This window comes from Schistocerca piceifrons, unplaced genomic scaffold (assembly GCF_021461385.2).
Source record: "Schistocerca piceifrons isolate TAMUIC-IGC-003096 unplaced genomic scaffold, iqSchPice1.1 HiC_scaffold_2315, whole genome shotgun sequence".
Classification (NCBI taxonomy): Eukaryota; Metazoa; Arthropoda; class Insecta; order Orthoptera; family Acrididae; genus Schistocerca; species Schistocerca piceifrons.
Genome location: NW_025728246.1, coordinates 243,227 through 261,875, shown reverse-complemented (window position 1 = coordinate 261,875; position 18,649 = coordinate 243,227). Strand labels below are relative to the sequence as shown.

At 45.6% G+C, this 18,649-nt stretch overlaps 1 protein-coding gene across 1 annotated transcript in view; it reads right to left on the bottom strand.

Annotated features, from left to right (window-relative positions):
* The window catches only part of LOC124742380, a 145,770-nt gene extending 127,510 nt beyond the window's left edge, over positions 1-18,260 (bottom strand). Inside the window, exon 1 of the mRNA XM_047248802.1 lies at positions 18,087-18,260. Within this exon, the coding sequence (XP_047104758.1) occupies positions 18,087-18,245 (159 nt within the window). The 5' untranslated portion in view covers positions 18,246-18,260. The remainder of the gene's footprint in view (positions 1-18,086) is intronic.
* Between the last annotated feature and the right edge of the window lie 389 nt (positions 18,261-18,649).

Genomic DNA, 18,649 nt, shown 5'->3' with positions numbered 1-18,649 from the left:
ATAATTGTTGAAAATTTACTGATGTGAACCCTGGTCTTCTTGTCCACCTTGTCAGTGGAGTCACACTTCAAGACCAGGGCTCCTCTGAAGCAAACAGGGTTGCCTAATATGATCATCAGACAACTATGGGCAAAAGCACCAGTGCCAACTAGACTATATAGACTGTGTAAAATGCATAGGAGGGTGTCCCCCTACTCCCAATTGTCGGTAATGATGGGGCACCTACATACGCAATAGCCAAGTACCTGAAAACCCTGCTGTCTCCGTATGTGGGGAAGTGTGTTCACCACATTCGAATCTCAGAAGACTTCCTGCAATGCCTCAAGCAACTACGCATCATAGATTCAGAAACAATGGTTAGTTTTGATACGGTATCACTGTTCACTGGGGTCACACTGAAAGACTCACTAGAACTGATAGCGGAGAAATTTGACGGTGCTCTGTTGGACCTGTTCAAGCGTACACCGACATCCACGTATTTCTTTTTCGGGAACCAATATTACAAGCAAAACTGAAGTTGTAGCTATGGGTAGCCCATGTCTCCTACGGTTGCCCAGATGCTTATGGAGGGATCTCAGGAGAGGACATTAGAGAGAGCCAGATATAAAATACCACGCTTCTTCAGGTATGTGGATGATACCTTTGTGATGTGGCCTCATGGGAAGGACAGGCTCAATGACCTCCTTGAAAATCTTTAGTCATGCCACGCAAATATCAAGTTCACCATAGAACTGGAGAAGAATAGCCAGCTGTCGTTTCTGGATGTACTAGTCAAAAGGAAATCAGATGGATCAATTGGCCACAATGTGTATCGAAAACCAACACAAACTGATTTATATCTACAGGCCAGCAGCTGTCACCACCCTGTGCATAAGAATGGGGTACTTAAGATATTGGTCCACAAAGCAGGTGCCCTGTCAGACCACGAGCGTCTACCCATAGAAATAGAACATCTTAAAACTGTGTTCTGCAAAAATGGATATACGACCAAATAAACTGCGGCGGCACTCCAACCAGAGGCTACACCACAGGTTCCAGAAGCAGAGCAAGATGAAGCAAAGAAGATGGCGTTTCTGCCTTATGCTGGTTCTATTTCTGCCAGAATCAGTAGGATTCTCCGTGAACACAATATTAAGTGTGTTTTTCGTCCATCCAGCAAGATCGGAGGACTGGTGGGGAGTGCTGAAGACGACACGAGTTTACGAAAACCAGGGATTTATCATGTACCTTGCGAAGTGGCTTGTCTACCTTGGCCAGACGACAGTGCATATCAGGTGCAAAGAACATTAGAGGCACGCCCGATTAAGACAGGTGATGAAGTCAGCCATTGCTGAACACAGTCGAGAACGAGATCATACCATCAATTATGATGAAACCAAGATTCTAATTCAGGCACCCAGATAATGGGACAAAGTTATAAGGGAATCGACTGAGATAAAAGTGACTGACAATCTCATGAACCGCGACATGGGGTTACAGCTAAGTAGAGCCTGGGAACCTGCTCTGGAATTGTTAAGGGAGCAATGGGGACAGCTGCATCTCACCACGAATAGAAGAACGAAAGGCTTGGATGTAGAAAACGATCAACAGAGTGCCAGGCGCAGCGGGCCGAAGATGAAACGTCCAGGAGGGGGTCCAACGGGTGCGGATCGCAGACGGAACATTCAGAATCGCGACGGATCGGAAACGGAACGGCAACGCTCCAGCAGATCGCAGTGAGCGGGAGCCAACCGTAAGGGGAACGCCTGGTACCTCAGACGGAATTATAAACGCACCAGACCGAAGGTGGAACACCCAGGAGCGGATCTGGTGGGCGCGGATAACTGAGGGAACATCCAGAACCGCAGCGGACGGAAAACGGAACGGTAGTGTTCCAGAAAATCGCAGCGGGCAGGCGGGGACCGCAAAGGGAACGCCTGCCACCGCCGGTGGAGGGGGAAGTACACAGACATAGATACTGAACTAGGTCCACTCGAGGAGCAGTCCCATGTCGCACCTGATGAAGGTTACGAGCTATGTTACAGAAATAACGAGCAAATACGACGCCGATATCCGGCATAACATCCGACAACCCAAAATGTCATTAAATCGCAGGTAAAGCCAAGTTCCCCTTTAGCATTTGGTCTATTACTGGAGCACCTGTTTGTGACCCAGCTCTTCATGGACTTCTGCAATACATGAGCCATGGATGGTCTCACAGTTTGAGAGAAATCCCCCTCCCCGCCAGTGGCTTGTCGCTGCTTCTCCCACTGTAATATGCTATCAGTATAATCAAGTGTCCTGATGCTGCATACAGAGCATGACGATGCACAGATTGTGATTCCTCAGACCCTCGACTGGATAGTTTTGTCTTTGTTACACAAAAGCCACTGGGGCGTAGCAGCTCACCCGATGCCATGGCATCCACGTTTAAAGTACCTACAACGTTCACTGAAATATAAGTATCTCACTGATTGATGACTGTCACTTCCTTATGGTAAAGTAGAGCGCGCGCGGTTGAGCACATGACTAGATATCGCTGCGCCGTCTGTATAGGCCTAACGATACATCTGCGCATGCGCGCTGGGTTTACTAACTTTTTGTCTGTTGAGTTTACAATACATTAGGAGAAGGAAATGCTGAACTGACACATGCAGTAGAATGCCATTTACGTAAGATGAAGACGAGGAAGAGGGAACTGCCACGAGCTGTAACTCCTGGAACTTGTAATCGCCTTGTATATTCAATGCTTGAAAAAGTAAGACATTTCAAAAGTGACCGTGCAATGCGGAGGACACGAAGTTTTTCAACGACTGGATTCCATGCCGAATGCAATTCAAAACCGCCGTCTCGATTTATAAGAGACTCACTGTCAGACAGTCGTTTTTCCACGGATTCATTAACAACAGAACTCCAAAAGTTAGACGTATGCGCCACAATTTTTGTCTCACTGTAATTCATTACGTGACCAGTGGAAATACAGTGTTCGGTGATGGCAGACTTACAAGGCTGAAGGAGTCCAGTATGCCGTTGATGTTCTACAATGCGATCCTGCACAGTACGCGTTGTTTGCCCTATATAAGATTTGCCGCATTCGCACGGTATCCTGTAAGCACCTGCCTTGCGCAGCTCTAGGTCACCTTTGACAGATCCCAACAGCGACAAAATTTTTGCAGGAGGGCGAAAGATTGCTTTCGCTTTATATTATCTTAGTATTCTCCCTACTTGCGCTGAAATATTACCAACGTATGGTAAATAGGCAGTCGTTTTAAAGGCCTCTTCCTCTTTTCTGCTCTATCGTTTACAGGTCTGCAGCGCTCTCTCCACTTGCTGCGACATTCAGAAATACAGTATGGACGTGCTCCAGTTCCGCCTGCGAAGTATTAGTGTCAGAGATGACGTCGGCTCTTTGAATCAAGGTCTTCAAAACACCCATCGCTTGTGCCGGAGGGTGGCAACTAGCGGCTTGCAAGTAAAGGACTGTGTGAGTGGGCTTTCTATATACTGAATAACCAAGTGTGCAAGTGTGCGTCGCACCAAGACGTCTAAACATCGCAGGCAACCCTCCTTCCCCAACTCCGTAATAAATTTTATGTTTTCGTGTATGGAGTTTCGATGTTATAGGAACTCTCTCAGACGATTCAACCCAAGGGGTCAAAACTACAAAACTATCGTCAACATATCGCCAAAATACTGTTGGTTTAAAAGGTGAGTGCTCGCTCCTCAAATTTTTCAAAAAAATGGTTCAAATGGCTCTGAGCACTATGGAACTCAACTTCTGAGGTCATTAGTCCCCTAGAACTTAGAACTAATTAAACCTAACTAACCTAAGGACATCAGAAACATCCATGCCCGAGGCAGGATTCGAACCCGCGACCGTAGCGGTCTTGCGGTTCCAGACTGCAGTGCCTTTAACCGCACGGCCACTTCGGCCGGCTCAAATTTTTCAATAAAATGTTTGGCCACCAGGGGACACAAAGGACTTCCCATGGCGACACCGTATGATTGCTCATAAAACTCGTTGTTAAATAAAAAATACGTAGAGGAGAGGGTGTGCTCGAACAGCGCTGTAATGTCAGCTCCAAACCTATTGCCAATGAGATGTAGTGAGCCCATAAGAGGTACATTTGTAAAAAGTGAAACCACATCAAAACTGACAAACAAGTCATTACTTTGCAGCTGCAATAACTTCAGTCTGCTGATAAATAAATAGAACTCTTCATGTGATGTGGACATTTTCCCACCATTAGTTTGAGCAAAAACACGCCAAGTACTTTGCTAAGTAGTAGGTGGATGCCCCAATATTACTCACAATTTTACGTAATTGCACGTTATCCTTGTGGATCTTAGGCAATCCATACAGACTAGGTGGAACTGAACCAATTGGTTTGAGTCTCTTAATTACCTCCTTTGGTAAGGAACTGTTAGTCAGAAGTTCTGCTGTTTTCGCACCGCTCGGGTTGCAGGATCCTTATCGATTTTGCGATGTGTTGAGTCGCTTAATAAAACATTAATCTTATTAATATAGTCCTCCCGTAGCATTAAAACTGTAGCATTACCTTTGTCCGATTTAACTACGACTGTATCCGGGTCTGCTCGCAAATTCCGGCGAACTTCCTCAACTCAACCTGTAGCAAGACGGCGCATAGCTGCTTCGATGTAATGGAGCACAGTGAGACAAAAGTAGTGGCCCATAGGTCTAACTTTTGGAGGTCTATTATTAATGGATCCGTGGAAATATCACTGTCTGACATGAGTCTCTTATTAATCGAGACGGCGGTTTTGAATTGCATTCGGCATGGAATCCAGTCATTGAAAAACTTCGTGCCCTTCGTAGTAGTACTGTGATAAAATCGAACTGATATCGATGCGGCGGGTTTTCACCACGGAGGGCGCGCGCGCAGTAGAATCGAACGCTCTCAAGTAGCGCACGCGCAACGCCAAGTGAATCTACCAAGCATGTGCCGGTGCATTTTCGCCAGTATCACCTGAAGATGTCCAGAAGACTCTGCGCCGAAATATTGTGGCAGGTCTTCCGAAATTTTGTGGAAGGTGCATGGAATTGTTTAAAAGAAACATATCGTCTCTGGGACTGGGGGAAACAAGAGACCGGAGCGCAATATAGCTTTTTGAAGAAACTGAGATAATTGTGACTGTCATGTGAAGAAACACAAAGAATTAAAGACATTAGCTCCATTAGGCATTGGGAATGGGACATACTGAAAATTTGTACCGCACCAGGATTCGAACTCAGGTCTCCTGCTCACTAGGCAGATGCGCTGACTACTACGCCATCTGGACACAGATGTCACCACAGTCGCACAGACCACCCTAATACACCTACCCGTCAGACCCAAATTCTGAACTTATACCACACACTACTGATATAGTGCCCCCACTCATTAGCTTCATTACTCGCGGCATCTCGCCGACTCCCATAAGATTTCGAACTTGCTGTGCATCTGCACTGAAGAGGGTATTGCTCGTCATCGCCTTAATTATGTATGTGGTGCTTATTCTTTCGGACCTGTCCGAAACAACAGACATCACGTCTATCAAATGAAGATGGGTTAGTGCCCACCACGTCCGCGGCATCCTATGACTCTACGTGCGTCCTAGATCTTGACAAAAGGCGATCACTTCAGAAAGCTCAGGTTTTATTGGGTGGGTACGAGTTTGGCTAACGAGGCTTTCCAAAGCTGGGGATAGGTGTGCACCGGTAGTCGTCTGTAACTGTAGGTTCAGTGCCAACTTCAACGACCACAGTTCGGCAAGGCAGTGGAACACTGTGTGTCAGGGGATCGATGTTAGAGCTGAAGGGCTCGGCCCTCGAGGATAGTACACACCTTGTCAGAAAACAACCTCAGGTTGTGCTGTGTGCCGATGGAGTGGGTAGCTGTTGAGGAGAAACGTGTCTTTAGTAAGTAGACCCCGGAGAAGCTGCCGCATCTCAGTTATGTATAAGGCTTCACCAAAATAACTATGCTATACTTGCGCGCATCGTTCTTACCCTAGCCGCTCGTGATATCGAAGTGGCTCATGATTTAATAAAGAAAAAATGTTCCAATGGATCAGATGGACCTGTTCATCAAAGAGAGCTCCACAGACTATCCCCCCAGAGTAATTAACAATCTATATAAGAAGCATGGATAGTAGAGTGGTACAGCTGCATAAAAATGTATTTTTAGCTATTAAAATGTGAGGACTGAAGTTTGAAAATATGTTTCCTTCCTATCGCTCTGGAATGTACAGGTGTTGGACTAGACTAAATAAACAACGCGAAAAATGCATGCTTGAACGTAAATAGAGATGCTAGCCATATCTGCAGGGAGCGCTGCAGTATTTGCCCACGAACGCCAACTTGTGCAACGCCCTCAGTAAGTTTCAAGTGTCAGTTTGGTCGGAACAGTGTTGTCTGTAGTTGTTAGTGAATTATGTTGGAGCCAAGTGAGCTCGAACGCGAGAAAATTGTTGGAGCTCCGTAACCGAGGTAGCCGACGTGACCGGTGTTTCAGCATGTACCATACCAAAGATTTACGAGTATATTGGATACAGAGAAAGCGGAGAAACATCAGACGCTAAGCCACAAGGCGGACGGAACAGTAAATTTATTGATAGTGACAGAAGGCAATTGAAGACGATCGTGACGAAAAATAAGAGGACGACAGCTGCAAAAGGCACTACAGAACTGTCGTACCTGTAAACATGAACACTAAACCACACGAAGCCTGGTGCTATAGGGCGAAATAGAATTCCAAAACTACTCATTAGTAATACAAATTCCCGCAATGATGATGAAGCTATAAAAACGTCAAATACCATTACTCCGCGGAAGCTCTGTAGAAGTATGTCAAGGCCGCGCGCAAAATCGCGATTTAGTGGCGGGAGGGGAGGGAAGTACTGAATTTCAGTTCCTATTTGAGCTAGGAACGTGGTGTAAAACGCTTTTGGTTTAGTCCAGACCAGCAGCCATTTGCATTGCCATTCGAGCATCTATTTTATTGCAGTTATGTTACAGTCTATTGAGCAAAGTCTGAAAGTCGAACCGGGGCTGACACCCATGGAAGTTGTGTGAATCGATTAATTCCTTTTCCAAAATATTTTAATGAGGATGAAATTAATGCTTAGCTAATGCTGGCATGTGTATGTGCACATTTCGGATTTTGTGTGGAAAAACGTGGAAAACAGGTTTTTAGAACGCGCCTCTTATATATTTTACACGCGTACGAATCGTTCAAATTTTGCTACGGAAGATAAATGGATAAACTCAAAATGATTTTTTTTTCATCCAATAATCTTTATCGATTGTCAAGATACTATAGTTGACAGACGAGCTAAATCTAGCACGTAAAATTCTGTCTTATGTGTACTGAATGGGCGGAAACGGTTTAAAGTGATTCACATAAATAAAAAATGCATTCTTATGATAAAATTGGAAACTCGATTTTAAAAATTTAGCTTCATTCAGTTTTATGAAAGGTTTATCCCTTGCCTCGATATAAGCAACATGGCTTCAAAGACAATAAAAAACATACACCGGATCTGTCGTCGTCCGAGTCAACGAAAATCTGCATCGGTTACTAAGCTATGGTGGTATAATGTCGAAATTATGGCATAATAAAAGTTGAGAACCAGAATAAAAAACCCTCCTACCACGGAACAAAAAAAGGCAAATATGTCGAGGGCTGGGTTAGAAAAGTAAAGAAAGGGTTGTCTGGCAAATTTTAAGATATTTGAATCAAAACATCTTGACATGTTCGCGCGTTTTTACGAGATAACCCTACTGTACGAGGACAGTGAGCTCTCTGAACTGCAAGGTGTTGACACACCTTCATCCGCTGATCCTGTGCCCAGAATCCAGAAGATTGTTTCGCCATAGTAAACTACATACTCGTATAATGTCATACGGCTGAAGACCATACATTTAATAGCCAAAAAAGGTTTTTGGTGATAAAATTTCTGGACGTGGATTTGTTCCTGGGTGGATGACATAATGTGTCACGTTACTATACTTGATACGTTGTATTTGTATTACTTGAACTGGTTACTAATATCAACAAGTAGTTACGATTTAAATGTCTTTGAACTGCCAGATAAGTCGTAAAGCTAGTTCCCTTCTTCTACAGCCTAAACTCTCTCCAGAATATACTCGCCATTTTTGTGCTATGATAGGAGAATTTTTCATTTTGGTACAATAAGAGAGGAATGGCATTTGATCGGATGAGTCATGTTTCGCGCTGTTTCCAACTTCTGACTGCGTTTACGTCCAGAGAGTGAAGCATTTCAGTGTTTCCTTCATGATTTGGGGACAGCGACATCTCAGTATTATCGATCCTTTGTGATGTGCCTCGGAGAGAAAGGCGCGTATGTGGGTTCGTAGATTTTCCCGGCGAATGAGATGGTTGAAGGTCCCTCGGGCATGCAGCTGGGTTGACTGGTCGTTGTAGAACGAATTTTCGACGGCGTAACGTGCCATCATCATCAGGTTACTCCTGTTGACTGACGTCCTAGGGCGGCTGGTGGTGTGGTATATATGCCTGTCGCCTCTCCCCTCCTCTGACTCTGCGTATGGACCGAGGGATGTGCAGGCCGCGGTGGTGGGGGTAGCTTGCGCTGACGGGATGACTGATGGGCGTCAGTACGCATGCAGAACTTTTATTACTGGATTCCACGCTTGGCTGAGTTGAAATCCGTTGTCCTTGTTAATAAGGTTCTCGTGCAGCCGGATCTAGCAAAGCAGACAGCCTAAGTCGGTTCTAAATGAGACTTTGAAAGCTATACAGAAACTGTCTGCATCTGAATGTCGATACAGCGACCAGGATTGCGCAGATCACATTACGGTGGTAATCAATCCATCCCAAAGTCTTCACGAAATATTTGGAACCCTCTTACTACATGGTGATTTGGCGAGTGCATCTCTGCAGTCACGGTCAGGCGGATGGTTCAGTGTCCGACAAATTGCAGAGACCCTCGCATCTTTCCGTGTAACCTCTCTATTATGTCACATAAATGTTCGATTGGATTCACGTCGGACGATATGGGTGGCCAAAACTGTTCACTCCAATTGTCTAGAGTGTTCTTCAAACCAATCAAGAACAACTGTGATCCGGTGACATGGCGCATTGTCATCCCTTAAAAATTCCATCCTTGTCTCGAGACATGAAGTCCACAAATGGCTGAGAATAGTCTCCAAGTAGCTGAACATCCAGAGGGTTCAGTCCATTCAGTATAAATACAGAACACACCATTATGAAACAACCAGCAGCTTGCGCAGGGCCTTGTTAACAAGTTGGGTGCATTGTTTCGTGAGATCCGCGGCAGACTCGAAGCCTATCATCAGTTCTTACTAACTGAAATCGGCACTAATTTGACCATACCACGGTTTTTCAATTGTCGAGTGTCCAACCGAGATGGTCACCACACCAGAGGAGGCGCCTCAGGCGATGTCGTGCTGTTAGCAAAGGCACCCGCGTCCGTCGTCTGCTGCCATAGCCCATTAACGCCGCCAAATTGCGCCGTTCTGTCATAATGAATCTTTTCGTCGTACGTCATACACTCATTTCTGTGGTTATTTCATGCAATGTTGCTTCTCTGTTCACACTAACAACTCTACGCAAACGTCGTTAAGTGAAGAACGTCGGCCACTGCGCTATCAGTGGTGAGAGGCAATGTCTGAAATTTTGTAATATAGGGACACCCGTAACACTGTGAATCTCGGAATATTAAATTCCCTAACGATTTCCGAAATCGAATGTCCCATCGGTCTAGCTACAGCTACCATTACACGTTCAAAGTCTGTTAATTCCCATAATCACTTGGGAAATCTCTTCGCATGAATCACCCGAGTGCAAGTGAGAGCTCCGCCAATTCACTGCTCTTTGTACCCCGTGTACGCCGTACTTTCGCCATCTGTACAGGTGCGTATCACTATCCCATGACTTTCATCACTTCATTGTAGTTGTACACCAGTGGACCTTTTTACTAAGTATGCGCCCCATGTTCCTTTTATTTACGTTCAAGGTCAACTGCCAGAGCCTGCACCACTCATCACCACACTGCTGGTCATGTGCGAAGGGATACTGTGTTCTGGCGTTGCTACTTTCCTATAGACAATCGCGTTTTCAGCATACAGTCTTAATTAGATTTCAGGACTTTTTATTTTAGGTCATTTATATACAATGCAAACATTAACGGTGGTATCACACTTCCTGGGGTACTCCAGAGATTGCCTTCAGATCTGTCTACACTCCTGGAAATGGAAAAAAGAACACATTGACACCGGTGTGTCAGACCCACCATACTTGCTCCGGACACTGCGAGAGGGCTGTACAAGCAATGATCACACGCACGGCACAGCGGACACACCACTAACCGCGGTGTTGGCCGTCGAATGGCGCTAGCTGCGCAGCATTTGTGCACCGCCACCGTCAGTGTCAGTCAGTTTGCCGTGGCATACGGAGCCCCATCGCAGTCTTTAACACTGGTAGCATGCCGCGCCAGCGTGGACGTGAACCGTATGTGCAGTTGACGGACTTTGAGCGAGGGCGTATAGTGGGCATGCGGGAGGCCGAGTGGACGTACCGCCGAATTGCTCAACACGTGGGGCGTGAGGTCTCCACAGTACATCGATGTTGTCGCCAGTGTTCGGCGGAAGGTGCACGTGCCCGTCGACCAGGGACCGGACCGCAGCGACGCACGGATGCACGCCAAGACCGTAGGATCCTACGCAGTGCCGTAGGGGACCGCACCGCCACTTCCCAGCAAATTAGGGACACTGTTGCTCCTGGGGTATCGGCGAGGACCATTCGCAACCGTCTCCATGAAGCTGGGCTACGGTTCCGCACACCGTTAGGCAGTCTTCCGCTCACGCCCCAACATCGTGCAGCCCGCCTCCAGTGGTGTCGCGACAGGCGTGAATGGAGGGACGAATGAAGACGTGTCGTCTTCAGCGATGAGAGTCGCTTCTGCCTTGGTGCCAATGATGGTCGTATGCGTGTTTGGCGCCGTGCAGGTGAGCGCCACAATCAGGACTGCATACGACCGAGGCACACAGGGCCAACACCCGGCATCATGGTGTGGGGAGCGATCTCCTACACTGGCCGTACACCACTGGTGATCGTCGACGGGACACTGAATAGTGCACGGTACATCCAAACCGTCATCGAACCCATCGTTCTACCATTCCTAGACCGGCAAGGGACCTTTCTGTTCCAACAGGACAATGCACGTCCGCATGTATCCCGTGCCACCCAACGTGCTCTAGAAGGTATAAGTCAACTACCCTGGCCAGCAAGATCTCCGGATCTGTCCCCCATTGAGCATGTTTGGGACTGGATGAAGCGTCGTCTCACGCGGTCTGCACGTCCAGCACGAACGCTGGTCCAACTGAGGCGCCAGGTGGAAATGGCATGGCAAGCCGTTCCACAGGACTACATCCAGCATCTCTACGATCGTCTCCATGGGAGAATAGCAGCCTGCATTTCTGCGAAAGGTGGATATACACTGTACTAGTGCCGACATTGTGCATGCTCTGTTGCCTGTGTCTATGTGCCTGTGGTTCTGTCAGTGTGATCATGTGATGTATCTGACCCCAGGAATGTGTCAATAAAGTTTCCCCTCCTGGGACAATGAATTCACGGTGTTCTTATTTCAATTTCCAGGAGTGTATTTTGTTCCGTTAAGAGTGACGTGCTGACTTGTATTTGCAAAGAAACATTGAATTCACCGCTTTCATGAAGAACAGTGTCCTCTAAGTAGTATTTGGTTCACGTGTCTACAATTTCAAACCTAACAGTCATTAGTTACATATATTATTTTTATGCTGTCATTTATTCACACATAGGGTATGCAGTTAACGCCAAAATTATACAAAAAAGACAACTTACTTTGAATAATTTAATAATTTTCATATAACAATGTTTCCATATTATATCGATTCACACCTTATATACACATTTTTTCCAAGTGAAATAACATTGCATGCAAATTAAAAGTTTGCTTGACCGGTTTTCTCTTGCGTAACTGCATTTTTTCAGTATTTTGAAAAAAGATTTTGCATTATTCAAAAAATTTCCATTAACGATTTCTTATATACTTGAAAGCAACATATTCTAACAAATTAATCTAAAATAACTTTACAATTGCTGTTTTCTTACGTATTAGGACATATTACTACTAGTTGCCACCCGTAAAGCAAAACAATCATAATTTACATAATCAAGAACATTACTGTGAAAAATTATGTCAATAGAGGTCAAAACATGAATCTAAATGAGTATTCGCAGTTCTAATGTCATTTTTATTAAAGTTACTTGAATGAAAATGTGTAAATACTTTGTCAACCACAAACTTTACCAAATTAGTGTATAAAATGTAGTAGCATGTGAAACATTAATTATTAGTGAACTCATTCAAAACAGCTCACATAGTTTGTAATTCTTGGACCATGTTGGCGTTTGGAAGAATGGGGAGCGAGATGTATTGATGTATGACCCATTGTACGCTACATAATTGTGAACTGACCAAGGCTGATGGCGTACAGTCGTTCTATCACGCACGAAGTCGTAACATTAAGTAAAATTGTTACTGAAACAAAAACAGAAAATGTTGTTTATACGACTGAATGCTGAACATACGAAGATGCCCTCGAATTTTTTGTAAAAGATGTTAAAGTTTTTTTTAGATAAAAGAGACGTCAATAACATTCTCCAACTCTATTCTTTATGTCTACATATTAATTTCTGAACATAGTCAACCTTGCAACGAATACATTTCTTCCGAGATACCAGTTCATTGATACCGCCACCGTAGCATGTTTTACTCCTTTGACGAAGTAATAACCTCATCACTGCTTGCACCATTTCATGGCTATCAAAGTGAAGTCCTCGAAGGTGTTCTTTAGGTTTTGGATACAGATGAAAAGCGGATGGGGCCAATTCGGGACTGTATGGAGCGTGGCCGGTGTCAGTGACCCAAGGCAAATCTCGCAGTGCTCATGTGCCGCCCGACATTATCATCCTGAAGCAGAGGGTGCCTCGTGTGTGGACGGATTTTCAGAATTCGAAACTTGATTACAGCACCGCTGTTTCTCACATACCGACTTAGTTACGCTAGACACCGCCATATATACGCTACAATTCGGAGTCCTTTAGTGGCAGCGGGTTGCAAATATATAGAAGTAAAGAATAAAGATGTAGATTGTTATAATGTTTGTTTTACACTCTAAGACAAAACAAGACGACTGACCACGAAGATATTAGCCGGGGGCGGAAATCGGCAGCTGTGTTGTACATACACATACATTACTGGCAATTAACATTGCTATACCACGAAGATGACGTGCTACAGATGCGAAATTTAACCGACAGGAAGAAGATGCTGTGATATGCAAATGATTAGCTTTTCAGAGCATTCACACAAGGTTGGCGCCGGTGGCGACAACTACAACGTACTGACATGAGGAAAGTTTCCAACCGATATCTCATACGCAAACAGCAGTTGACCGGCGTTACCTGGTGAGACGTTATTGTAAGGCCTCGTGTATGGAGGAGAAATGCGTACCATCACGTTTCCGACTTTGATAAAAGTCGGACTGTACCCTATCGCGATTGCGGTTTATTGTATCGCGACATTGCTCGCGTTTGTCAAGATCCAATGACAGAGTATGGAATCGGTGGGTTCAGAAGGGTAATACGGAACGCCGTGCTGTATTCCAACGGCCTCGTATCACTAGCAGTCGAGATGACAGGCATCTTATCCGCATGGCTGTAACGGATCGTGCAGCCAAGTCTCGATCCCTGATGCGGTCGTTTGCAAGACAACAACCATCTGCACGAACAATTCGACGACGTTTGCAGCAGCATGGACTATCAGCTAGGAGACCATGGCTGCGGTTACCCTTGACGATGCATCACAGACAGGAGCGCCTGCGATGGTGTACTCAACGACGAACCTGGGTGCACGAATGGCAAGACGTCATTTTTTCGGATGAATCCAGGTTCTGTTCACAGCATCATGATGGTCGCATCCGTGTTTGGCGACATTGCGGTGAACGCACATTGGATGCGTGTATTCGTCATCGCCATACTGGCGTATCACCCGGCGTGATGGTATGGGACATAATTTTCGGATGTCCTCGTGAGGGATATTGTGCCAGATTTTGTCCAATTGGCACGTTAAATCGACAAAATCCCGATACGGTAGGAGAGTCCTGTCCATAACGTTGTAAACGTTCTCAATTGGGGAAAGATCCGGCTTCCTTGCTGGCCATGGAAGGGTTTGGCAAGCCTGGAGACGAGCCGTATAATCTCTCAATGTGTGGGAAGGGGCATCATTTTGCTGAAATACAAGCACAGGATGATTTGCCACGAAAGACAACAAAACTGGGCATAGAATATCGTCGACGTAGTGCTGTGCTGTAAGGGTGACTCGGATGGCAATTAAAGGGGTCCTTGTAGTAAAGGAAATGGCACCCCAGACCATCACTCCTGCTTGTGGGGCCGTATGGTGGGCGACAATCAGGTTGGATATCCTACCACTGCCCAGGGCGACTCCAGACAAGACTTCGCTTGTCATCGGAACTCAGTTCGAAGCGGGACTCATCATTGAAGACAATCCTACTCAGGGCTATGAGATCCCAAGCTGGATACGTGTTGGGAGATGCCCCGGGATTGTGGTGAGATGCCAACATGACTGTTGCCCGCCATACGGCCCCAGAACCAGAATTTATGGTCTGAGGTGACATTTCTTTCAATAGAAAAACACCGTTGGTTGTCATCCGTGGCATCCTTGTAGCACAGTAGTACGTCGACAATATTCTACGCCCAGTTTTTTTCGTTTCAAGGCAAGCCATCTTGGCCTTACATTTCGGTCACCTGCACACGGCGAGAGTTTCTAATGCTTGCCAAACTCCACTCTGGCCAGCAAGGTCACCGGCTCTCTCCCCAGTTGGGAATGTTTGGAGCATTCTGGGCAGGGCTCTCCAACATCTCGGGTTTTGATAATCTTACGCGTCAGTCGGAACGAATTTGGTACCTTATCGCTCAGGATAAGGGCCAGCTCAATTTGTGAAGCTTGAATAAATCATTCACTTTTTCTGAAATTGTAATCATTTGTTTGTCTGTACATGTACATGACGTCTACCGATTTCCGAACAGTCGGACAATTCCTTCTTGGTGCGTCCGTTTCTTTCTTACAGCTTATTTAAAAAGCTTATTTAAAAATCTTTAAGTGTTTTCACATAAAATTCGGAGGCATTATTTTTCAGCACCCCCTCGTATGTGAGATGACGTTGGAGACTGAAGACCCTTGGTAATGTTTAGGAAACAATCATCCGTTAGACAATGACAGAAGAAAGTATTTAAGACGAACGTAGACACACTGTCCGGTAAAAAAAGTGAAGCGTCCAGAAGAGGAGGCAGAAACGAAATGACACTTCACGGGTGTATATGACATTTGTGATGAAAAAATCGACTAAAAGTTATACTGATCTTGGCAGTATGAGAGCACTTATCAGTACGACGTTGCACACCCTCTGAACTGTGTGCATGCACCGATTCGGTGGAAAGAGCGTCATAAAGATGTATTTGTGCTCAGAATCACAGTTCTATGAAAGAACGCTGCACTGAACATCAGTGTTGCAGTAGCCATTTGGAACCAAGAGACTGTGCTATTTCCGGACAACGTATTTCCACTGCACATGCATTGGAGTATAATGGAACTATGATTCTGACCGCAGCTACATTTTTTTAGGACTCCATTATTAAGGGATTGGTGGAAATACGCCTGGCGAAAAATACGATGAACTGTGATAGCGGCTACCAGTTGGACAGTGCGTGGAACCACATGATTTCCACGATTTCTTCTTATCGAAGACGACAGGAGTGTGCCAACGGCCCCAGCGAGCGGTAACACACAGGAGACAGGAGAGTTCCACGGTTCCATCAGCGAGGGTGCTGCCGCCGTAAAGTCTGGTCCGCTTGCCAACTTGATTCTGACGCATGCGTGAAATACTCTCAGAGCGCTATATAGGGCAGAACAGGGCAGTCTTCGTCCTCCCCCCTCATCTGTCCGGGTCCTCCCCAGCCCCTTCCCCATAGCCATATGCCTTCGTACTCGATAGTGCAGTGTTTTCCATAAATGTTCTGTGTCATGCGTCCCCTTTTTTAAAGTGCTGCGAACAGAAACCAGACTGTCACCATTTTTTTAATTGTGTCTGTCTATTTCCTAAGTGTTTTAATCAGCATCACTGACCCCTTCGTTTTTTATGTTTTCTTGACAACTTTTTCACCATGTACTAGTTTTAAACAGTCACCGTTTATCGCCTCTTTTTGCTGTTATATCTCCTCATTCTGTTATTTAACTTTATCTGTAGGCTGCAGAGTGGCGTATTAAGCTTCTGCCCCCCTCTTGAGAGGGGGGGGGGGGGGGCGGGATCGAAATACAATAAAGAAAAAAAAGTCTACGTCAGTGTTCGATGACTCATCTGAAGATGACCGGCAGGTGCTCAGTCGATATATCGTGCCATGAATTAACCGACGATCGGCTGCAAGACCGAAATTTTTTTGAGTATTTAATTCGCCTGGAAATTTCTAAAATTCTCATTGACCTACGTTCCAGTGGCGTGTACACGTACGAAGTTACATTGACATCATACTTTGGCTTATGAGTGATTAACATTTTTCCTCGGGTACCGTAATTTGAGGAGTATTTTATTGTCTGCATCCAACTGATCAGTTCTACCCGTTCGGGTAGCTGAGAGCCCTAATGCGCTGCTTCCTGCACTCGAGTAGGCGCGCCGGCCCCGGATCGAATCCGCCAGGCGGATTAACGACGAGAGCTGGTATGCCGGACAGCCTGGATGTAGTTTTTAGGCGGTTTTCCACATCCCGCTAGGTGAATACCTGGCTGGTCGCCACGTTCCACCTCAGTTACACTACTCACAGACATCTGAAATTGTTCACACTATTTCTCGGCTTACACTAGACGCAGACAGCTGGGTTACCCTACTTACGTCCTGGTAGGTTCGGGGTGACGGCAGCAAGGGCATCCGGCAACCCTCTGCATCCAACACTGACAAACCCGTAATAACAAGGCCAACCCCATGTCGAAGTGGGATAAGGTCCAAAGAAAGAAAGAGAAATCCAACTGGTCAGTTCTGCAAGCAACTGCCAATCGTGCAAAGGACAATGCTGATGTCTCAGTTACACAATCTGACAATGCATTTGGAGGCTGCCGAAAATCGAAATTAACCTTCAAAATTTATTAGCCTTCATATTTGTTGTGAAGCTTATATCATTGCAGTATGTAAGCGACCTGTAAGAATCTTTCAGTTGATTATATGGAGCTGTACTACTGTGCTGAACTTTCAATAGCTTGGACTGCGACTGGATTTACAGCAACTGTGACTGAATAAATAAAAACAGAAATTTACATTTCCGATCATACATTCGTCCCTCAAAATTCTCTGTTTAAGGCCCTGTATTAATTGTGTAAATTTGAACTGAAACGTTTGAGATACTCCGTAGATCGATTGTGTCATGTGTGTGTGTGAAGACGCCATTATGTATCTAATCATTAATTTTGCGGAGCTGTGCAGGTGTCGGACAAAGGTTACATTTGTTGAACAGCAATATTTAAAAAAACAGGGAAATTATTCCACGAGGTGGCCTTGATAATGGAAGTCTATTGCAAGCCAAAGGAAACATCTAGTGCAGGTGAAACTAGATAATTTTAAGTTGACAATAAGCTTAATTTCAGAGTGTTTGCCGTGCAGAGTAGCCGTGCGGTCTGAGGCGTCATGTCACAGTTCGTGCGGCTCTCCCCCTCCAGAGGTTCGAGTCCTCCCTCGGGCATGGATGTGGGTGTTCTCTTTAGCGTAAGTTAGTTTAAGTTTGATTAAGTAGTATGTAAGCTTAGGGACTGATGACCTCAGCAGTTTGGTCCCATAAAACTTACCACAAATTTCAATTTCAGGGTGTTAAAAGCCACGTGCCGCACGTAACTATGCCACAGTGTTGTGGCGTCATGTGGCAATAAACTGAAGAACAGACTGACAGACTGTGAGCCAGTTAGTCTCACAGAGAGAGCAGCGGGGAGCATGCGCTTACCCCAATCCTGATATTCGCCACCACTGCGAGGCCCCTGCAGAGCGCCCAGACCACCACCACCAGCAGCTTCAAAGACCCCATCGAGCAGACGTAATGCCGCGTGAACACTGGCAGCCAGTTTACATATGGCGTCTTATCTGGCGCTATGACGCACGGCATACGGTTACCTCTTCCATTTCTGTGCACCTAGATATCTGTTGCCCTTCATAGTGACACAATCGACCATTATGCTAAACTACTAACAAGGCCAACAAGTAAAATGCATGCATTTAACGCAAATAAGCCTTCAGCTGCACTACAGAGCATTAAGGTTTGAGAAAGACATATTATGCACTTTGACAATTTTACCATTTTATGGCCAACATAACAATGTACTCATGATATTCTCTGACATTTAAAGCATTTTCTGACCAGCAAAATAAACTGTAGTCAAGATGCTACGCGGTTCAGCCACGTTAATTTCAGCATGCACCTATGTTTCACGTCAGTGTGGAACAACCATACATAGACGGCAGGACGCAGCGCTAGCAGTGGAGGGTATATGAAGCATAGGGGCGGGGGGG